Here is a 23,488-nt window from a genome sequence, read left to right on the forward strand (position 1 = left end):
CCAAAGTGACTCAGGCTATGAGGGACACCGTAGTGGAGGGCTCCAGATAACTTTTGACTACCTGGGGATCTTCAACACACACTGACATCGCACAGTACATGGGCCTCTAGAATTTCGCCTCCATCAAAATGAGACCGCCGTGGCCAGGATCGAACCTGCATCTTTCAGGTCAGTAGTGTAGCACGATAACCACTGAGCCAGTGCGGCTGCTGTAAATTATCTCACTATAAGACGCAAAGTACTTATGCATGAACTAGCATTTGAGTAGCCCTGTAACATACAGTAAAAGCACCAAGTCTAAGCAAATAGGGCGCATTCAGAAAAGAGTGCATAGATCACATTATTAAATGGATCAGGCCTCACCTGCGTTTACAATGGGGGCTTCACAACTGGGTTCCTTAATAATTGAAAGTGCTGGCAATTCAGGCTTCTTTGGGGTGCCAGGCCTAGCAGACGCTTTCCCTTTGCTTCCAGAGGGTGGTGGAGTTACCACTGCAAAGACCAAAATGGAAGTCATCCAAACGGGTTAAATTAAATGGCACAATTTTAGCCCCATAACACAAAATGACACCCAGTGAACTGAGAGCACACTGCTAGATACATGGTTGTAGATGTACAAAGACATTGTCCATATTATGAATTAGTGCAGTATGCTTTTCCTGACATCTTTCCCATGAATCTGTGAAAACAGGAAATAAGCACAGCTTGGCATATGGCTGACCCACAAATGAAAGTCAGCTTAAATTTTAGCGAAGAAACTAAACATAAGCTTCTACTTGAAATTAAAGCCCAGACAACTATCGGGCACTGCACTACACGAAAGGAGAAATCATGTGCATAGGTACAACTCATAGGGGAAAAAGTCGTATGATGACAGGGTGACTTAATGCTTGCATGAAAACAGAACATAGCTACAGACTGTCGCAATGAAACACTGCAAGCTGGCCAACATGCTCTGCAAGCAGTGATGTTCCCTTCGTCACAGCTCAAGCACAGAAAATGCAAATTTCCTACTAGTGGCTGACATGGCCAGGTATACCCTCATTGGCAGAGTGGGGTCAAATGTGTTTGTTAGCAAGATGACTTGCAAATTGGATGGAGAGTCACAGCCTTGGCTATAACTTGAGCAAGACCTCTTAGCGAGAGAACCCCTTCAAGGCTCCCTGGAGACCCCCAAGAAATGGTTCAGACTTCGAAATGTCACCCCAATTGCAGCATCCTTGACAGAACATAGCCTGCTTAGCCCTTGCCAGCCCTTGCATATTGGTTTGGCACACTGTAAACCCTGGCCATAATGAACCCATAAATGTCGTCACATACGAACCAAGAATCAGCACAGCTTTTATGGCAGCAGTTTTGTTGTTCTCAGCACATCAACAGCGCCTGGCTGATTTGCACTCATATTTGAGAGTTTGTTTATGGCATATGGTTTATGGGAGCTTAACGTGCCAAAGCGACTGAGGCTATGAGAGACGCCGTAGTGAAGGGCTCCGGAAATTTCGACCACCTGCGGTTCTTCAACGTGCACTGACATCGCACACTACACGGGCCTCTAGAATTCTGCCTCCATCGAAATTAGACTGCCGTGGCAGAGATTGAATCTGCGACTTTCGGGTCAGCAGCCGAGTGCCATAACCACTGAGCCACCATGGCGGGCAAGAGTTTGTTAAATTTATACTTGGAAATACTCGTGTTGCTTTAATAGTTAATAACAGTGGTGGTCATATTCAAAGGCATTGCACCTGCATCAACAATAGTGACAGACAGCTTCAATGTGAGAAAAGTTCAGGATAGTTTCCGAATGACATTCCGCATTCTCATAAGGGCATCATACACACTTGCCGTGCTGCCAGAGGTTCTTTCAGGCTTTCAACAAGGCACCCTTTACTCATTCAGACACGCCTTTTGACAACAACAGTGCCATGGGACAAGCACAGGATCATTTTCAAGGAAAGTAGCAGCTTGCGACCTCGTCAATACAGCTCGAAAATAGAGTGGCTAGCCTGCATTTTCTTCAGCTGCTGCACAACCTACAAGATCAATGTGACCCAGAACTAAGGTTTCCAGAAAAAGAATGATTTTATGCCATGTTAGGGCAGAGTGGCACTCGCATAAGAAAACCAAAAGCAAGCAAATTTTGAGCAATACTGGGTCCACAATTCTTAGCAAAATACTTTACATTATTTTTCGCAGCATGTGTATAAGTATGCAGCGAAGTACGTTTATTGGTCTGCACGAGTCAAAACATAGGAGTGCAGCTCCAGAACGGAACAAGCCAGTATATGCAGTGCTCACTTCGTGGACAAGAAGAAGGCCGCTAAATTAGAGGTTGACGTGATGTCATGCCTTATACACGTTTGAAATGAAAACATATCACGGCAGTGTACACAATGTGTTGAGCATCCACTGTATACAATTGCAATTCAGGCCAGGCCAACGCATTAATTCTAGCCGGCCTTTTTCCCAAATTTTGTCAACTTTTTGGTGGTATCTGTGACTGTTCTAATTGCTCAAGATGCCCAAAATTTCCCTTATGATTCGACGTTTTCCAGATCGCTAGACACACAGCTAGGTTTGACAGAAGTGTTTCCACCCTGCAACAAAGATGGCAGATGCCAAAGGAAGGTGCACGCACTTCAGCAGCACGCACTTCAGCACGCACTTCAGCAGCAGTGCATTGCGGGCATCTCCGTAAAGAAAATGCAGCATGCGGAATGACAGCAGCACGGTCAAAGGATGACACACATAAGGAAGGTTTGGTTTTGGTTTTATGGGGCTTAGCATCGCAAAGCAGCTCAGGCTATGAGAAATGCTGTAGTGGAGAGCTCTAAATGATTGACCACCTAGGGCTCTTTAAAGGGATACTGAGGCGGTTTTCGAATCAGCTAATTTTTTAGGGTTTTGAAGTAGTGTCATTGCTGATCACGTCTGTGAAATTATTTTTTCGATTTTGGCTAAAACAGTGGAGCAATCACCAATTAAAAACGCGACGTTCAAATCTCCCGCGCCCCGGAGAGGAGAACAGCGGAGAGGGAAACCTCGTCCATGTCGGCCAACGTGACGTCACGTTGAGGAGCCGGGGATACTTCGGCGCACCTGAGCGAGCTTTCAGCGCGCGTTTTTTCTCATGCTGCGTGCGTTGTGACGTACAAAGCGTGTCAGCCGACCTTGAGAATCAGATTCAACACGAGGTACTACTCTGCGTTCGTGTCCATGAACAAATACGGCCGAGACTGTGTCGTCTTCCACTGTTTTTCGCAAGATCATAAGCTCGCAGCGCAAGCGCTTGCTGCTGTGACGAAGAATTCAAGCTGACCAAAGCAAGCCTACTCTGCTCGAAGCATTTTCCTAAGAGTGGCTACATGCAGAGCTTGCCCCGAATGTGACCTCTGGAGATTTCTGTCGAAAAGGCGCGGCTGAACCATGACACAGTTCCTTCGATTTTCTCGCGCATGGGAGGCGTGTCACCATTCCGAAGAAGGGCCTCTTTTAAAAGTAGAAACATGCGCACTTAGCCCGTGCAGAAACCTTATAGAGGCTGAAGCATATGTCGCTCTCCTTAGCTTAGACCACCTCCTTAGGCCAGACCACCTGAGGCGTGCTCAGCAAGGCTCGTTTAGTGATTTTATACTCGGTTCGACGTGTCCAAACAAGCAAGCAAGCAGAGCAAAGCACAATAAAGCAAAGCAAGCAAGCATCGAAGCTCTTCATATGCGGCATCTCGTTTAATCGTAGCTAAGCGATTAAAATGAAAGCGTTCGACGTTGATCTCGGATGCAAATTTATGAGAGAAATGAATGCCAACCGAGTTTTTGCAAAAAAACACCGCAACCTTACTCGGTTTCTTCATCAAGTTGTGGAAGCGGGCGAGTTGCAGCTAGCTTGGCTTTTAAACACACATATAGTTGGCAACTACTTCACTGAACCTAAACTGCAAATCTAGGATGGGCGAAGGTTTCCGAGGCAGCGATTAATATTTTCTGGCATCTGCTGAACGCGCCACGAGTAAAGCAGCAGCCTTGTGCGCGTATTTGGCTTGGTTTCCAGCGCACAATGATTGCTTCACTATCCTGTGGTCACATGCCTCGCAGTGCTTGGCCACTGCGCTTCGCTAATTTTGACATCAACTTCGTGCTCCTTCATCGTTTCCTTGAAATACTTTCTTGCCCCAACCTGCAACACCGGGTACTAAGCACAGGATTTTTCGTACACAGTGCTTTGGGACTTTTCTTTAGGATGACGCTCTCCTGGGCGAGCCAGGAGGCGTCCGGTGGTGGTAATTGACTTGAGTATTGTTCGCACCCCTTCCTTTCCGAGAATATGAGCCGAGGTTGTGCTGGCACCTTTTACGCATGGTCTGCATCGCGTCTTTGACGCTGGCGTATGCTTGTGCTAGGCGTAGAATTTTTTGCTTGTGCCTTTTTTGGTTTCAGGCGATACGTGGAATGAGCAAACTGTAGTATCCTTTTCTTCGGAGGTCAGTAAAAAAAAATAGTCGCCGTATTCGCTTTTACAACGACACGGAAAGCTGCGATCTGCACTCAACACAGCGCCGGATCCGCATCGGCAGCTTCTCCAGTCCTCAAAGTGACGTCACGACCTCTCTTGACCAATCACGGGCGGCGGCGCACCGCGCGGCGTGCCCCGCGGCACAGGCCGCATATTTCGGCTAAAAAAGTCAATTCACGCTTGTTTTTGCCTTATTTGGATGCGATATTCCAGTACACAGCATGGAAAACTATAGGACGCCGCTGCCAGCCTGATTTCCAAAAAAAGTGCTTCAGTCTCCCTTTAACGTGCACTGACATCACACAGTAAACGGGCCTTTAGCATTTCGCCTCCATCAGCATGCAACTGCCGCGGCTGGGATCGAACCTGCATCTTTCCGGTCAGCAGCTGAGAACCATAACCACTGAGCCACCCAAGTGTTTCGCAGAAAGAAGGATGCAAGATACGGGCTCCTGCATGCATTCTCGTGTCACCTTTATGTTACATCTGAAGTTATTAACTATGCATTAAAGAGCCCTATCACAAGTACAAACACAGGCACTGTTCCTAATGTAAGCAGATGCTCTCAACAGCTGCACTAAATCAACCTGTGCAAAGTCTCTGCAAAGTAGTACACAGCCCATTTTTTGTTACCACATCCCTTGGCTCAATAGTGGAGGAGAGTTTTCCTAGTCTAAAGACAGCACAGTTATTTGTGAGAAATTAACTAGAGAGAAGCCTAGTCAATTACCAGTGGGAGTCAACTTCTGACAATTCACACAACAGCGAGATGTGCTACCCCCGATGTGTCAGTGAATGAACAAAAAAGAACAAGAGATTTCACAGGAAGCATTTTGGTCAAGGTGACTACAGCGGTCAATGCATTCAGTAATACCCTTACAAAAACTGCGGTGCAATTCAACCAGGGCTTGACTTAATATGCCTTGCTGCCTTTGTCCACTAAATGCCCTAGGCCCGCAAGCTGGAACTCAAGGGAAAAATTTAAAGGATGGTTTATGATCGTTTAATGTCCCAAAGTGACTCAGGCTATGAGGGACGCCATAGTGAAGGGCTCAGAAAATTTTGACCACCTGGGGTTCTTAACGTATGCGGACATCGCACAGTACATGGGCCTCTAGAATTTCCCCTCCATAGAAATTCGACCCGCGCAGCCGGGATCGAACCTGTGTCTTCCGAGTCACCAGCCGAGCACCATAAACACTGAGCCACCACGGTGGCGGACATGCACTTTCAAGCAAACCAAGAAGCGTGCACTATGTGATCGCTGCTTGAACTCTATTTAGCTCAGATTTTTCTACCTTTTTCCAGGGCAATATGTTGAATACATACTTCACCTGAAATTTAATGTTCACACTATGTTGATTTGCATGTTTTTTTTTTGTGTGTCAGTTTCCTTACCTTTCAAGCAGAGACCCCTGCACCTCTACTGAGCAAGCTCCTGAAAGGTTTACATAACTTCTGCTTCATACCTACAAATCATTCTTACCACCTAAAATGGGCATAGAGTGGCCATCAAACAAGGGTGCTAATGCACTCTATTAACTCTGGATGAAAGCATCTGCCACCTGTTTGCGCATTTCAGCAATGGCAAATTTCTCCTCAAATAGATTATTGTGTACAAGAGAAAAGAGCAATCTGAATTAACTAAATTTCATCACTCTTGCATTTGAAGAGAAGAGAACAGTCTGCTTTGCAATACAGAAATTTCTTTGCCTAAAACTCAACCACAAAGCGAATGCATTGACTGACCTGCTTTGGTCTCTTCTTGCGAACTGGTGGACAGCTTAGCAGCTGCACTAAGAGGAAATCCATTGGTCTTCGCGGAAGATGAGCTTCCCACATGGAACGAGGAGAACGACTGCTTCAGAGGTGGCCTCGTGACCGGCCTCTTGACGGGAAGTGTGCCGCGGCCGCCCGACTGACAGATGGCATTTTCAAAGAGGGCAGCCCTCGCTGCCACCGAGACCTTCACAGTAGACTCATCTCCTTTGCAGCCGCTGCGCACGGCCCCTTCTGCTGCAGCTGGGGCCGCCAGCTTCAAGGCTTCCGGTTTGTTGCCCTTGGCCAGTGGCACTAAAATTTGCGCACAATTAAGATGCATCGTCAGAGGAACAGCAAATATCACTAATAAGGTAACAGTAGTTGCCCTAAATAAAAGATTATGAGATGGCTGATGGAAAAAAGCCTGTGATAGGATATGCTACTTATGAAGGCAACAAAATAAAAACTATTTGGGAACATTACCTTGACTGGGTACAAAAAATAAGGTGCAGTAAACCACATCATGACCTGATTCATTACTACCACGAGGGAGGGACGTTAAGATAACAAAAAACAAAAATAAACAATCGCTTTGCACATTCGTGTTCGGTTCATTTTATCAGTCATGTCATCAATCACCCTCCTCCAACAAGCAAAATCTCCACTGTGTTCATATACACAAGATTCTCACAAAACCAAAACACTGAGGAATGTGGCTCACAGAGCTTCCAAGGTTAACTAATCTTGCACCTGGCACACATATTTGCAGCTTAAATCGGTCACACAGCAACCGAATTCTATAGTACTTGCAAGATGCTACCCAGCCTAGCTGAGAAAGCAGTCACTTAAGCTGCTTTTTTGGATATCTGCCACCAGAATACTTTTGCAATCATCTTTAGAGCCCAATAGATCTCTCCCAGCCCATGTCATGAGCAGGCATGTGCGCTGATGACACATGTTGTGGTCCGGTGGCGAAAACGTGTGGCTTCTAACACGGTACAGCAGGTGTGACACGTGCCAAGGAGTGTCTAATCGCAAGAAACAAGGTGGCAGGGAACGCTCGACACATGCTAAACCAGTTCAGAAGCGATAGTGTGAGACTTTGCTCATTAGGGCCACGCCCATCTGACATCACATTGTTTACACCAGGGAGAGGCCCATTATGAGCCACATTTTCCTTTTCGCGACAAGCACCGCGAGGCAAGGGTAAGTGCTCATCTGCAGCACACAGTGCGAAAATTCAACAGAAACCTACACATCTTAGCAGCCTGACATCTACACCTTGCTCTTTATTAGACCAGGAGGAGGAGGAAAAGGTTCTAAAGAAAAAGTTGTAACTGCGCCGCTTTGGGTGGACACATAAAGAGGGAGAGGGAGAAATATGTATGTCCAGCAATGCACACAATGGTTGCTAAGGGTTGATGTTATCATTGGAAGCAGTCTCTGGATGCTATATATTCTATTAACGTGGCTTGTAATCAAATTAAAATATAGTGCAAAAAAATTCAGAGTAATGAAAGAACAAAAAGCATTGCATTAGTTCAGCATTGTCGTCATTTGTTTTCTACAATAGAAAAGCTTCGGCAAGTCGCAGATTTTCAATTTGTACTGACATTTCTGTAAATCTGACAAGCAACTGGCACTCACTCTGCTCGGGTGAAGGCATTGGTGTGTCGTTTTCCTTATCTTTATCGCTCTCCACACCCCTGCCCAGCTCGTCTGCACAGATCTTCTTGAAGATAGTGCTGTGGTCTAAAGGAAACGAGGAAAGCATGTATGTTAACTGTCACAAAGTACACTGCCTGAAAAACATGCTAAACATATAATTCAAAGTACAGGCAATAAAAGTAAACTGAACAAGCTGAAGAAACTCAATGAGTAACCTTCTGCAAGACGCGAGCAAGAAATACAATTAGTATTTAAAGGGCAAACTAACGCAAACGATTGGTACCAAATCGAACTTATTGGTTGTAAAATGTGTTTTTAAGGTCAGTCCTTTTTGTACTGGGATGAAGGTTGCGTCATTTACCAGCAATCAACAAGCGCGCAGAAATAAAAAAAAAAATCAGAGGTAACAAAACAGCTAGCATCCTAACAGAGCAATATATATGCAAACACGCCCCGAAAAACGTAACGAAAACACTTCTCACCGGAATAGGAGGCCGCTTCAGAAGAAGCCACGTCCTGTATTTTGCGTTTTCCACTGCGTGGGGAAGGCGGCATCTTGCTAGGGGTCTTCTGGCGAGCCTTCACACGGGTGAAGAGGCTCTGAAAAAACCACTGCAATTAGTGTCGTCATTGCGCGAATTTTTGGACGAGCCCGCATATCCATATCGACGCGTACACACACCGCCTGACACTAACCGAGTTCAACGCGCTCGCACTTCATCCTTGAAACAAACGCGCCGTTTGAGACAGCAACGAGGAACTCAGGCGAGAGTGAGTCAACTTCGGAGGAAAGCGTCTGTCTGGCCTCGAACATCGTCGCAAACACACGCAGCGCGAACGGAAATGGATACCGCGACCACCCCTCGTCTTCTCCGAACGACTCACAGCCGTCGCGGTACACGATGGGCGTCATCCGAGCAGCGCTCGCATCAAATTTCAAGATGACAGCCAAGTAAACAAGCGACCGGCGGCAGTGCCACCGAAAGCCATGAAACTCGCTGTAACTAAAGCTGAAAGAAAATTATGAACCGTGTAGAGAAGAAAGCGCAGTAGGAAAGAACATTCATAAAACCTACACAGACCGCAGTGGAACTCTCCTTAGGCAATGAGAACGGGACACATTGCTCACGAAACATTTAAACGGTAGGCAGAGTTTCGCCCATTTAAACTTACCTGCGCCGCTGCTTCTAATTCCTCAATTTTGACGGCTGTGCGGTTTTCTCGAAAGGAAAAGGGTTGTTAAGGAAACGCCCGAGGCGCGGCCGAAATTTGAAATACTGGCCGGCGACCGAAATCAGATAAGAGCAAGTACGGGCCGTTTGAAGCGTTCAAACATCCCGGTTGTCTCGGTCACGAGCCCTTTGCGCGCCGGCGGCCGGCGCTTATCAGCGGAAAACTCGGTAAACACTTTTAAAAAATTGCCGTTGCCGTCCCTCTAGGTAGCGTTGGTGATTAGCTACATTTGTACAGCTAATACTAACTAAAAAATTTTATTGTAAATAAATAATTAACCGTATAAAATTACACATAAAATTATTTATTATTTTATTATTTTTAAGATATCTAGGGAACAATTATTAATAGGCACAACAGAAGGAAAAAGAAAGAATGGCTGATAGGAGAGGAGGTTCAAGTGCGCATGTCCTTTCCACCGCGCCCACCATCCGCGCTTTTCCTCCTCGTCCTGCGCCGCTCTGGGTGCTCCTTCTTCGCCGGGGCGCCGCATCCATCCCTGCGTGGAATGACCAGGCCGGCCGAGGAAAATGCGACTTCGAGTCGACGTCCTGTTCACCTATCCTGATCATTTCTTAATAGGACTGCCACGAACCTCCAAGGTGAGCGGCTGGCGATCGCCCTCGCGATATATATCGCCTCCTATTTTTCGCCTCGCGCGCTGAACAAACATATCCCATCGCGCGCGATGACAGGTAGCCATGAAATCGATGGCGGTCGCGCCGTACGGAGCTGGGAGCTAACCTCCGTTCGTTTTGAGCGGCGAAACGACCAATAGCCGAGTTTTAGCGCCTTCGCCGTTTACGACTCTGCATACGGCGCGCCTCAGCAGTCGAGACGCGTTATTGGGGCGAGACGTGCGCGCATGCGACCGTGCCAGATGCTGGGCCCGGCCGTTCCGAAAACGGTGCTCAAGGTTTGTATATACTATATCTCCGCGATGTGGGCGCTGAGTGAAACGTAAACGGGTGAAAAAATAAACCTGCCGCGCGGTGCGTGAGCTGGCGATGGGTGGTTGGATAAGCACGCGGTGTTTTCTTTGTAGATTCTCACATAAAACGTGAGAAGTTTAGGTTTCCGAAGAGTCGGAAAAGAGCTGTGGGTGAATGACTTGTATGTTCTTGTTTTCATTCATACTATACGCGCAGCAAGAGCGCATATATATGCTTTTGATCATGTCCGAATTTTGGTAGTTTCACGTGGTATGCTTTTCAATTAACCATGATTTTTAAGAAAGTACTTCTGATATTTATGCCTGAACAACAGGTTTTTTTTTTAATTGGGAACCTCGATCCTGATCTCCAAATAAAAGTTCATAATTATAAAGAAAGCAACCCGGCTGAGCTCATATATGTCGCTATAAAAATCACGATATATATATATATATATATATTCACTTAATAACAGATATTCTCTTGGCAGTCTCATGTACAAACTTGTCAACAATCTAATCTCTCTTCCTCTCATACCACAGTGTTATCTTGTAAATGCCAACATAAATCGGTTTGCACTCAATAACAATATTGTCCTACCTAAAGTCGCACCAATTACGGAAAACAGGCAATTCATTTCTCATCAGTTGCTGTTTGGGACACTATACTGATAGAACTAAAAAATGCTCATTCAATTTTCAACTTTATAGCACACTTTGAACGATCAATCCTTAGCAATGAGCCCTAATTCTGATTAATTTGTTTTCATTTCTTCCTACATGCATTTTGCACTGCTTCATGATCTTCATTATAATTCAGTATAACATCAGCTTGTATAGTTATGTACAACTTTATATGTTTCAGTGGTCCTTTTTAATAGCTTTTATTTCTCTCCCATGTGTCTGCTATAATTGTGTCCCATACGTGTATATTCAGTTTTATATATTTATCTGATCTGTCGTATGCTGTTAAATGTTTTACTGGATGTATTTAATCAGGAGGTCCCATTACAGTCTCTGACTTCGGGACCTCCTTCTGCATAATATGCTGTACTCTCAAAATGTGTCAACAAATAAAGACTGATTCTGATCTATATATATCTGTTATTAAGTGAATATATTGTATTGATTGGCATGTATATAGGTGCCGGTCTGCATGTGAGCATTATTTGTTTTTTATATTCATTAATAGAAATATAGAGTTTGTATTGACCATATATATGTGTCAAATTTTCAAACTTTTGGTTATATGTATGTGTGTGGAATTATAACTTGCTTTCTGTTTTTTCCAGTCTATACGTGAACAATGCTAGCCAGAAAACAAAGCGTCCGGGGAGAGCCAATCCTCGCAGATTATGGACCTGATGAAAGCCTTAACGAAAATGCTGATATCGAGTGGGTTAACAAGGCAAGTACACACTAATTGTTTTTACCAGATGTCATGAACTGAAAGGAATAACAATTAATTAAAGTTATGACACTGATAGTATTTAGATAAATTTTTATGTTTAATGAAGTGTTCATTTTACTGTCATGTAGGCACACTTTTGCATTGTATGTACTTTATTAAAATCTAGCTTTATATGACGTGGAGTGCAAAACAAGGTATTTTGGTGTATTAATTGCTTTTAATTTAGAATGTAGTCCACAGTGTTCAAAGCTAAAAGAAAAAAAAAATGGATGCTGTTGTGTTCATTTTGTTTGTATGTGCCAAATTTATTTGCGCTGTAATTTTTTTCATACAAATTCTCGTTGCACTGCGCTCCGTGTTGCTTCTGTATTATTCACTTTGTTATGCATCATCAAATGACATAACACTTCACTTTATTACCTTAAAGACCCCACTTTGGGGGTATTACATAAGGGGTGGGAGTACAAATATTGATTGAATATGATTTCCTACATAATATTTATGTAGTGCATATTTAAACTGTTAACAAAACTTAATGGGCAGGTGATGGCATCAACATCATAGGGAAGGCCATTCCAGTCTTTTGCAGTGCGAAGAAAAAATGATGCAGAAAAAGTGACGGGGCGGGCGCGTTGGCGTGAAACTTGTAGTGGATGGCCGGTGTGATGAGATTGCGAACTGGCGGTGTGATGTAAGGTGGTTGGCCGAAGGAACTGTAAAAAACTTATGGAACAGACTAAGAGAAGCAATGCGACGATGATGGGCGAGGGTTGATAAACCTGATTGTCGTTTAAGCGACGATACACTGATGTCGTACGAATAGGCAGAATGAATGAACCTCGTGGCACGATTTTGGACAGATTCTAGTGAACTGATGAGATATGCTTGTTGCGGGCTCTAGATAGCAGATGCGTATTCTGGTTTTGATCAGATGAGTGATTGGTAGGCAAGAAGTTTAATACTTTTAGGGGCGTGCCGTAAATGATGTTTCAAAAAACCCAATGATCAGTTAGCTGATGATTTTTTTTACTGGACTTAAAGTAGCGTTATTGTGCCTTTGCTGACCGCGCACCTGTCTCCACCGTGCAGGTATGGGTGCGACGAGTACTTCGTATGTGTGCGCTTCTGTCCTTGGTTTCCGTTAGCCTTAACACCACACGAACGTTTGAGAAGCACCCGACCCTTGTGTACGTCACCTTCTGCTGGGACATCTTTGCCACTCTGCTCTTCACTGCAGAGATGATTGCCAAGATGCACATCCGGGGACTCATTACGGTGCGTGCCTTGCCCACTTACTCACCTGCATGCGCTCTCTGTCCATTCACTGGGTTGCTGCTGCCTCCATTTGTCACATTTGACATGTCGGTGAGCTGTTCACAAGACATGTGCTCCTTTATTAGCGTACATTTTAGGAGGACTTTTTACGGAGAACAGAGGAACTTTTTGAGGGCCTTTGCTTGCATCAAATGACTGCTTAGCTGTGTACTGTCAGGGACAAAAGTTTTCAGAGAGAAAGTAATTTAACGAAAGGAAAAGTGGAGAGGTCGGCCAGCGTTAAGGTGACCCTGGCCTGCTACTTCGCATTGGGGAAGGGGAAAGGGAAAGTAAAAGGAGAGTTGAGTTAGGGTACGAATGGAGGGTGATGCTGTCGTAATACAATGAATTGCTTGGGGTGATCTGGGTTGTAGAGGAGACCATGCACACACTGGGTGCTACTCATATTGCGCAGATGACGTGTAGCACATATGCTGCACATGTCTTCCACATGCAGCATATGTCTTGCACACACACACTGTGCACGGTTGCAGGTAAGAGCTGTGCACACTCTCACATCCCGGCACAAACTCGTATGCACACACCACACACTGCTGCAGAAAAGGCTGAAAGTACACAGACACACATATGTACATGTGAGCTGCGATCAAAGCTGATATCTGTGTTATTAAGCCAGTGGCTCGATACTGCGCATGTGGAGGTGAAATTCGGACTCGTGCTGTGAAGTGTAGTAGCGAAATGGAGCGATTGTTGCTAGAGAGGCGACCTGTGTGCCTATATCACTTTTTGTGCATTCTGGGGGCTTCTGTCCCCTATAGTACATGTCACCATGCTTGGATGTGTGTTGCATGCATACTCAGAAAATATTGTTATTATTGGATGAATTGGATGAACTCTGGACTTGTCCTTTTTTTCTGATCATGTACAGGGGTGGTATTCTCCCGGTGTCGCCTTTTGCGACATGTCGCATTCGCTCTTCGCTGATTGGCTCGAGCCGCGGTGACGGCGGCGTGACGACACGGACCCGCCTTCCTGTTACGTCATCGTGACGTCGCCCCAATTTACTACGCTTAGTCGAACAACGGAATGCGCTGAAGCGATTCGTGCGGGCGACGGGCTACCGTTAGCGTACGAACGCAATCGGCAGTTGCGGCTTTTGCGCCCTTGGCGTGAAAACATGGCGACGTCCTTTCAAGCGAGAGCCGCCCGCTTCAGCCAATTCAGCAGTCCTTGCGATTCCGGTCGGCATGTTTACCGGCAACTACTGGTGTTGTTACTTTTCGCTATGACTTACCTTGCTTCGACGATAAAGTTTAAGCTGCAATTCAGCCTAGTTTTTTAGATACGCTTTCGATTCTGGAGCGCGCAAGCCTAATGGGACCTCCAGCTACACTGCTACCGTCTGCAACTGCCCGAAACGCAGCCGAAACCTAGCACAACCGTCCGGAACGAAAGAAAAATAGATTTGAAGCTTTTTCGCGGTGTTTTATAGACTTAAATGAAGTAAAGCGAGTTTATATTAAATTTGCAAATGTTTTTTTGCACAATAGACGTCATGTGATGGCAAATATTCTTGCTATAAAAGATACGAAACTACTGCTGCTAGTGGATCAGCAGTGGTAAATTGTCGCTTCTCGGAGTGAATGAATGCACCGCAGACGAAAGTGACAGCGGCTTTTTCCGTTTCTTCGAGCATCTGTAAGCACTTTTTTAGGCCCCGCCCATATGCGACATGTCGCAAAAGGCGACACCGGCAGAATACCACCCCTGAAGTCTCTAGGAATGTGTATAGGTACCAAAATAGAACTGGATCTTGAAGCACAGTGCAGTTATAATTTTCAGGGGAGAAGTAGGCAATAAGGACAGAAGTATATAATGCTGCCAGGTGTCCCCGGGCGGTGCCGAAAGGACGAGGAAGTGAGGAACTCGCGTGCTCTCGGAGCTGAGACTCTGCTTCTCTGTTTGCGGCCTGTGCCGAGCCTGTGTGCTTAAGGACCCATCTGTGACAATATACACATGACTGGATGGCTTCTGTGTGTTAGCATCATGTAGCTGCAACCTCAGTAACAATACAGTAATGGCACATTGCATGTAATACCATTCTTCATTCTTCTATTTTTATATACGCTTTATACCTTCTTAGCATGATTCTCCAGCCTACAAGCCTGTAAGTGAAAAAGCTTACAACAGCAGCTATGCAAAGCTAGAGCCAGTTTTAAGAAGAAAATGTGAAAGGGAATTCCTAGCAAAGGAAGCTTACGTTAACTTTGATTTATTTCAGTCCTTTTTTTTCTTCATTAACAACCCGACTTGCATCATCCTGTAAAAGTAGATAGTATTCAAATTGTGTGGCCACAATTACGCATTTTTGTGATATCCTTTTATGATGACCACTGTCATCTTTGAGCATCACTAAATGTGCTGACTGAACACAGTTCCTACAATGTTCCGTTATCTTAAAAGTATACATGGTATCAATTTGAATGGACCTGTACTTTGAAAGGCTGGTGAACGCATTCTATCAATTTTTCTGCATTATACTCATTATAATTGCATCTGCCTTTGATTACCTGTGACATTTTAAGCTGTCTGGATCACCCTGTCTTCTTCAGTGGTCCTGTTGTTAATCTCTATAAACTTCACCTTCACATTTTTTTTTCTTCAGGGAGAGTCACCGTACCTGAAAGACCGGTGGTGCCAATTCGATGCCACGATGGTGTTTTTTCTTTGGATATCAGTTATTCTTCAGGTAATCTACATGTCTGCAGTTCTCTGACAGACTATATATATTTAGTGAATGCCTTGGGAAACCAAAGTAGGTAGTACTAAAGCAGGTTACACTTTGAAAAATCTGATTTTCATTTTTTTTTTTATTATCTGTAGTGTGTATTTTATCGTGGTGCATGCTTCATCTTGGTGTGAACTGCTCTACAGACTCTGTGCTATTTCAAACCTGAGTAGTGTTCCAAAAATTTGCAAGTGTTGCTTTGTTTCTTTACTTGTGTGCTAACTCAGTGTGCTTTCAGACCTATATCAATACTCAGGTTAAAGCTAGCAGAAGATTTATAAAATTGCAAGCATGCATACAAGCACTGATGTTCATCATTGCTGCATCTGCCAGGTTTTCGAGATCACGGAAGTGGTTCCCAAGTTCTCCTACCTGTCCATCCTGCGAGCTCCCCGACCTCTCATCATGATCCGATTTATTCGAGTCTTCCTCAAGTTCTCAATGCCAAAGTCCCGAATCAACCAAATTTTCAAGTGAGCATAATGATGTGCTTAGAAAATTCCTCATTTTTAGCATGATAGGTTTTCTTTTAACGTATGTCTTGTATAAGAGCAAAGCACGTGTTGAATTTTTTCTTGTGGTAATGAAACAAGAGTTCACTTTGGTACTCACTTGGCATAGCAAGCCACCAACACTCTTTTGTAGATGCCCGGCTATGCGCAGCAAGATGTTTATTGTAATTCTTTTTCCTGGAAGAGCACCAAAGTAAAGTTCATCAAAAAGTTAAGGCAGAGAATATTAGATATTTGATACAAGATGTTTGTAGTTACTGTGTGTGAGCCATGCACTGCTGCGGTTTCAACTTCACAGCTTGCCAACACAAGTAACTTGTTTTAATATTCCGTGATGAAAACCTGCAAGCTGTCTTCTCAGTATGACACATTGCATTGCAGGGAAGTTTTCAGACTGAAGTGAAAGGAAGTGTGAATGGGAAGTTTTGTTAAGCAGCTCAGGACTTCATGATCACAAATGTCAGCATCCCCATAGTTTTTTTTATCAGAATTCCAGATGCTAGTTCTACACATGAAAAATTAACTGTGCTAACCGAGTGTCTTTTTTCTTTCCTTACAGGCGATCAAGCCAGCAGATATACAATGTGACGTTGTTCTTCCTGTTCTTTATGTCCCTGTATGGTCTGCTGGGAGTACAGTTTTTTGGCGAGATGAGCAGCCACTGTGTTAGAAATGGAACGATTGCAGAGTGAGTGTGGCAGAATTGCTTTCATCGTGCACACAGTTGATGGAGCAAAGTGCATGTGACGTACATTGTGCCAAGCTCGCATCACAACTAATTTTTGACTGGATGCTGTGGTGGCTCTTATACTTCATTAGGGCTTTAGTTAGCTTGCCTTGTAAAGCTGTACTTTTTTGTTGATGACAAGGTGAGCAGTGCATGTGAGACGTGGTTGCTAAGCATGAGGAAATGAGTTTTAAATGCGCTTCTTATTATGAGCCCTTGATTGTTTTGTTTTTTTTCAGTCAAGTGAACGATGATATGTAATATACTATATGGGGGACGTTCCGAAAGTAAGTTTGTTTCGTCATTTTTTTTTTAAAGAGAAGATGGTACACCAGGTGAAACGAACAATCGCCATAAGAATCCACACCTGTTGCTGGTTCAATGATGGAAGGAGCGTCAGCGGAGGAAGAGTGACGCATGCGCAGAGCGCCAAAGAAAAGAGGGTAGCAGCAGATCGGCATGCCTGAGGTTATTTGAGTGCAAATCACAATGACAGGCAGACGTGTGCTGACAGCATGGTTGCCAGAGGAAGTGTGTGCTGTTATCCGGTATGAATGGGCACGTGGGCCTATAATGTTTTTGTCATCCTTAAACGCCTACAGATCGTTTATGGTGAAGAGGTTATGTCTCGTCAAATGGCCTGTTGCTGGTGTTGCATGTTCAATGAAGGAAGGCGGATTCTGGAAGGTGAAGGCCGAACTGGGTGTCCCTCCATATCCACGACTGAAAACATCTGCTAGAGTACAGGATATGATGTTAGCAGACAGGTACATAATGGTGTCAGGTTATGGCATCCACACTGTGGATTGGTCGTGCTCAGGCCCATCACATGCTCCATGATGTGTTGGGTTACAGAAAAGTGTCTGCAAGATCGATGCCTAGAAACCTGACCCCGGATCACAAGAGCGCAAGAATGGAAATCAGCCTTAATCACTTGATGTGGTATGCGGGAAAGGGAAATGAATTCCTGTTCAGACTCAGCAAAGGTGTTGAGACATGGGTGCACCACTTTACGCCAAAAACCAAGGCCGCCTCAATGACGTGGAAGCATCCCAGTTCACCACTGAGGAAAAACATCAGTGTCACCCTTCTCGAGAAAGGTTATGGCCGCAGTCTTGTGGGACGCGAAAGGTGTGATCCTCCTGGATTTCCTCTGTGAAGGGACCATAAATGCTGCACATCACTGCGATACCCTCACCCAACTGAGGTCTGCCATTCGATGGAAGAGACCATGGCTCTTGAGTGGAGATGCTGTGCTCTTGGACGACAATGCAAAACCATGCACAGCAAGTCTCACAAAAATCAGAATCGTCACATCGGATGGGAGAGATTGGATCACCCTGCCTACATCCATGATCTTGCCCCATCGGACTTTCACCTGTTCCCTGCATTGAAAGCCACACTCTCGGGATGTGACTTCCAAAACAATGCTGAGGTGGAACAGGCTGTGCCACAGTTCCTTGCATCGCAGGGCACCGAGTTTTACCCGAGGGGTTTCTTCAAACTGATTGCATGTACAACAAATGCCTTAATGTCGGTGGCGACTACGTCAAACATTAGTGCAAGGTGTGTAGTTCATGATGCCTTGGTGTATTTTTTTTAGGCATTAAAGTTTTTGCAGGAAAATAAATGACGAAGCTTACTTTCGGAATGTCCCTTGTATATAGGTTTCAGTGCTCAGAGGCATTTTATTAAGGAATGTATGTATAAACTAGGACTCAGCAGTGCAGAGGCAGTGAGGCTCAGTACAGTGCACTACAGCATTGCAAATGTTCTTGTTTACAAGAAGCATGACTTTCATACAAGAGGCAGCCACAAAGAAAGTTGAAAAGCGGTAAACATTTGTGGTGAAAGATGTGAGGAAATTAGTCTGGGGGCATAGCTGCCATCATCTATTGAGTATTTCAGTAAATTGTTGTTGGCCTGTCACTAGGAAGGCTACAGCGCAAAGCTGAATTGATATGACATGGCGTTCTGCACAGCTCACGGCAGGAGTGCTTAAAACGCACGCATGCACAAAACTCATTGCATCCAGTTGTCATACGAGCTTGGCCTATTGTTTAAAATGTTCCTTTCACAGAACTTTGCATCGCCAGGGGAGACTGACTGCCCTGTTTCCTTTCGCTCTGTTTTATGTGTGTGTGCGCAGAAAGGTCACCCTGAACGACCTTGCCGTGCCAGATGCCTACTGTTCAATGGACAAAGAGTCCGGGTATGAATGTCCTCAGGGAATGGTGTGTATGGATCTGAATCTTCCAAAGAGCATTTCTGGGTTCAATGGCTTCGACGATTTCGGTACGTTCCCTCTTGTTTTCGTTTTTGCTGAGCAGAGTATGTATATAGGTCAGGTAGACTGCTGATGCCCACTGCTATGGGTTATGGATTTTCGATTCGTTCAATTGAATTACATAATCAAATTGTTTGTAGTTTGCATTAATAGTAAATTAGGAGGCGTCACATTAAACTTTTATAGAAAGTTTTTGTTTGTTTGTGCATTAATTAAAAATGGAAGTTAGAATTCACTTGCGTCAACTAAGTTTTATGTTTATTCAGTAAAAATTGCTTTGTTGTAAATAGGCTGTATTAATACATTAAGAGATATCACTGTTGAATTTTTAATTAGTGCATAGATTACCAGAAGGCTCCTCGTGCAACTTTTTGTTATTTTAGGTAATAATTAAATGCAGAAAACTTAAGAGGCGATAGGGTTAAACTGCAAATCAAGTAGTCTCAGTCAAAATGGTTTTACTGCACAATTATGAGTAAAAGTGGTTCCTCTTGAGCTGGTCCCATTTACGATGGTTTAACTTAACTAGTATCAGGCAGATTAGGAATAAAAGGGCTGTCTCAGCGGGGATACCACATCTGAAGGCATCTGGTTCCAGCTGTAACTGTATTGCGCACAGCGGGCTGTTTACTGGTTCTAGCTGAGAGTATACATGTAAAAAAATTTGACTTTAACTTCAAATCCTAACTAGAATCACCCAGTGCCAAGTTGGCCCCTGACTGACGTGAACTAAGAATGCACGTAGTGCAGCCGCCTAACTCGAACTGGTTCCATCTGTAATTACATGACCCACTAAACATCCCCTCCTGGTAGCAGCATGGAATGCACAATGCATTTTATCTCCTTCTGGTTTACCTTTGCAGTTTATCTCAGGATTATTTGTCTTTTAGTTTGTTTCCAGCTGGAAATGCTATTCCCTGCTACTTGCAATACTTCTACTTGGACCAGCTATCTGGGAATTTTGCATTCAATAGGGACAATAATTTCCCAACACCAGATAACTGTTGTGTATTTGGTGAAAATGATGGACCAGACTTCTTGGTTTTGGAGATCTTGGAAATATAATGAATAGTGTATAGTATTACATCATGATTATGCACAGTGGGTCATTTAATATTGAAAACTTTGTACAGTTCTCACCTTAAATCATTTTACAAAGCTGATGAAAAACAAAAGTTATATTATGCTGGTAGGGTCGCAGTAAAGACATTGCTAATGACAGTTTAGTTATACAGTGCAGAAATAGAAAATGTAGTACTACAACATTTTTTAAGAAACCAGCAAGTAGGTTCATATTTGTGATGATATTTTTATGATTTTATAGTTGCATCATAGCTGCTTCGTGTGTGGTGTTTGTAGCCTTGTTTCCTGAAATTGTGTGTGATTGCTGTCCTAAATTTTTACCTTGGCAAAAAATACAAAATAATAATAACATGAAATAAACTGTATATGTAGAAACAGAGTAAGTGAAATTTCCTGTATCAACAAAGTGTTGGCTTATAATTTTCAGCGAATAAACGTTTGTTGTGCATTCCAGCAATGCTGTCAGTAGTTACCATATAATCTTGTGTAAGGGCGTACCCATGTATGGGCCGCACACTGTTTGGACAAGATAATTGAGAAAAAAACATGGTTATGTGTTTTGTTGTAATTCATGTATGGGCAGCATTTGCAAAATTCACACCCGGATTTAAAAAAAAAAGGCCCTTACACGAGTTTATATGGTAGTCTGTGGTAATGGGTGCCTTCCACAATGAAGGTCACCTTCAGTAGCGGCCATTTCTGAATGCGCATAGCAAATAATCACACTATTAGTCAGTCACACGTACGTGTTCCCCTCTGTTTCAGCCCATAGTTTTTTTACCGTGTACCAAGCAGCCTCCCCCGAGGGATGGGCCATTCTCATGTACCAGGCCATGGATAGTCTTCCAGCGTGGAGAGCCACTTTCTACTTCACCACCATGATCTTCTTTCTCGCATGGTTGGTCAAAGTGAGTCGTCAGATGGTCTTCATGTGCGACCATGCAGATTTGTGCACGTGTGTAAAATACTGTAGGGTCGCAGTTTCATTCATGATAACAGTTAAAAAGTTGCAGTCAAGAACCTTGTAGTTAGTAAGGTACAGCCTCAGCCACTGGACACTTCACCAAGACTGTGGATGCAAAAAAACACTGTTGGACAATTATCTAATTAGTCAGTGTGTACAAGCATTTTGAGACAGGTTTTTTAGCTGTGAGCATGGATGTCTTGGGAGAACTATTATCTAGAAAGAAGAGCTTGCACAACACAGGGACACTGTTGTGTAATGCTGTTGATGTGTTGCTGACATGTATGTGCTGGTTCATGTGCATACAAAATGATGAGCATTCTTGTTGGTTACATGCTAGTTGTGCAAGAAAAATCACTTAGATTTTGTGTGCTGATGGCTATGCGCAAATTGAACATTGGGTTCTCCACGCTTTAGTTTTATGTGCTGTTTTTTTGGGGGGGGAACTCATCTTTTTTGTGAAGAAATGTGTTTCTGCTTTTATCTAAAGTTATAAGTATGCACCCATCCTTCTTCTTCTCATGTTTGTCTCGGTTGCACTGCATCTGTTATTTGGCACAAACCAGCTCAACCAACAATGCGTATTGTCGAAGAAAATTACACTTGATTGGATGGCAGCAGAATAGCAGCATTGCTTGTCTGAGCATAAAGCATTTTCTCACAGAAGGCATACGCAAGAGGAGAGACCTGTAATTTCCATAGTCAATTATTACGTGGGGTGTACAAACTGGCTTTTTTTGGCATTGCTAAGACATGACAAAAACAGCCCTCTGAGATCCTCGTTATAGTTTGTGTCTGTGGCAGGTAAAGTACTGTATCACTATCAGTAATGTCTATCTGCTTTATCCTTTGCAGAATGTGTTCATTGCGGTCATCACTGAAACATTCAACGAGATTCGAGTACAATTCCAACAAATGTGGGGGGAAAGGGTCCAAATTCAAACTGAATCAACACCCCAGGTAAGAAGAACCATGTCTAGCTTCTAATGCTGAGACTTTTTCAAACGCAGCACCTGTGTATTATTTGAACAGTGAATTAATTTCGAGGTTTATTGCATTGGTGTAGTGTATTCTATCAGTTGTGAATGTTTTTATAGCTTTTACCATTGTTTTCTTTGGGACTAGCTGGTTCATGGTTAAATATGGATTACTTTTATAGCCCAAGATATGGAACACAACACATGGTGCTGTCCCACGTATTACGCTATGAAATAATCAGTCTTTAACCTTAGGGCTTTTTATTAGTCAAGCAGAAATATTGCGGACACGAAATTAGTTGAAGTACTACTGGAACTGAGGCATGTAGTTGTAGTCGGTGGCAAGCGAATTTCCCAGAACACTTTTTTTCTGTTTTGGTTAAAAAAAACCCTTTAGTGTATGGTACTGTGAGCTACAGCAAACAACGACAAGCACTGCAAAAGTCATTTTGCAGTTACAGGTTGCAGTATAAAGTATATATAACAGCTGTACCTTGCCTTACTCACTTATGGGGCAGAAACACAGAGGCTTACAAAAAAGGGTTCAACTTAAATTGAGGACAACGCAGCGAGCTATAGAAAGAAAAATGATATACCTCTAACGTTAAGAGACAGGAAGAGAACAGAATGGGGGAGGGAACAAGTGCGAGTTAATGATATTGTAGTTGAAATCAAGAAGAAATGGGTCATTAAGGCTAGCAGACTGGATTCCAAGGCAAGCGCGGCATAGCGTAGAGCTGCGATTGTGTGAATGTATTGCCTAACCTGTTGAGCTCCATGCGGGAGACGTTGTGCGTGCCACGCGACTGATTGCGCTGTCCCTGTGTTGCAGGTGCTGAAAGGGGACGACTCTGGCTGGAAGCTGGTTACGGTAGACGAGAGCAAAGGCCGTGGTAAAGCTCCGCGATGCCTCCAAGTGGCCATCCACTCGGCTGCTTTTCAGGTCATTGTCATGATGGTGAATGTGGCGAATGCCTTTGTGGCCGCAAGCATCTCCTTCGTGCACGACGAGCGACCACGGGAGGAATTTTTCAAGACCTACTACTTTGCCGAGGTACTATCCTTAGCCCTTTGAAGGTTTTTGCCGTATATGTACGGCAGCAGTTTTCTGTCCCGCAAGGTCTTTGCCGTACGGGTACGGTTTCGATCTTCCGTTTGAAATTTTGCGCCAAAAGAACAATGCGTGCTCACTGGGGGGTGCTGCCACCTCTTAGGACTTACAAGAAGTGTTTGAATTTTGTGCTGCCTTCTTACGGAGATAAGCAGAACTTATGTCTAGCTTTAGCGTGGTGGCACAGACTGCGGCAACACCCCTTTTGTAGTTTTGGTTTCGCCGCGTGATCGCAACAGAGTCGCGCGAAA

At 44.0% G+C, this 23,488-nt stretch overlaps 2 protein-coding genes across 6 annotated transcripts in view; one reads left to right on the forward strand and one right to left on the reverse strand.

The window, feature by feature from the left end:
- Positions 1 to 9,318, reverse strand: part of LOC149343688 (anillin-like protein 1) — a 47,240-nt gene extending 37,922 nt beyond the window's left edge. Inside the window, exons 1-5 of one of the 3 annotated variants that reach the window (XM_089545996.1) lie at positions 9,112 to 9,318; positions 8,421 to 8,538; positions 7,918 to 8,022; positions 6,259 to 6,582; positions 364 to 492 (exon numbers count right to left, since the gene is read on the reverse strand). In XM_089545996.1, coding sequence (XP_089402122.1) covers positions 364 to 492; positions 6,259 to 6,582; positions 7,918 to 8,022; positions 8,421 to 8,493 — 631 coding nt within the window. In that variant the 5' untranslated portion in view covers positions 8,494 to 8,538; positions 9,112 to 9,318. Of the gene's footprint in view, positions 1 to 363; positions 493 to 6,258; positions 6,583 to 7,917; positions 8,023 to 8,420; positions 8,813 to 9,111 lie in introns of those variants that run through there. The other 2 variants (XM_089545997.1, XM_089545998.1) reach the window with 2 other exon arrangements.
- A 309-nt stretch (positions 9,319 to 9,627) lies between these two features.
- The window catches only part of na (sodium leak channel non-selective protein na), a 59,832-nt gene continuing 45,971 nt past the window's right edge, over positions 9,628 to 23,488 (forward strand). For 2 of the 3 annotated variants that reach the window (XM_089546001.1, XM_089545999.1), the window contains exons 1-10: positions 9,628 to 9,773; positions 11,395 to 11,510; positions 12,603 to 12,788; positions 15,454 to 15,537; positions 15,910 to 16,049; positions 16,648 to 16,776; positions 18,965 to 19,110; positions 20,951 to 21,093; positions 22,005 to 22,109; positions 22,959 to 23,180. In XM_089546001.1, the coding sequence (XP_089402127.1) occupies positions 11,409 to 11,510; positions 12,603 to 12,788; positions 15,454 to 15,537; positions 15,910 to 16,049; positions 16,648 to 16,776; positions 18,965 to 19,110; positions 20,951 to 21,093; positions 22,005 to 22,109; positions 22,959 to 23,180 (1,257 nt within the window). In that variant the 5' untranslated portion in view covers positions 9,628 to 9,773; positions 11,395 to 11,408. Of the gene's footprint in view, positions 9,774 to 11,394; positions 11,515 to 12,602; positions 12,789 to 15,453; positions 15,538 to 15,909; positions 16,050 to 16,647; positions 16,777 to 18,964; positions 19,111 to 20,950; positions 21,094 to 22,004; positions 22,110 to 22,958; positions 23,181 to 23,488 lie in introns of all 3 variants that reach the window. The other variant, XM_089546002.1, reaches the window with a different exon arrangement.

The sequence above is a fragment of the Amblyomma mixtum genome, chromosome 5, assembly GCF_055824585.1.
Source record: "Amblyomma mixtum isolate Tamu chromosome 5, ASM5582458v1, whole genome shotgun sequence".
Lineage (NCBI taxonomy): Eukaryota > Metazoa > Arthropoda > Arachnida > Ixodida > Ixodidae > Amblyomma > Amblyomma mixtum.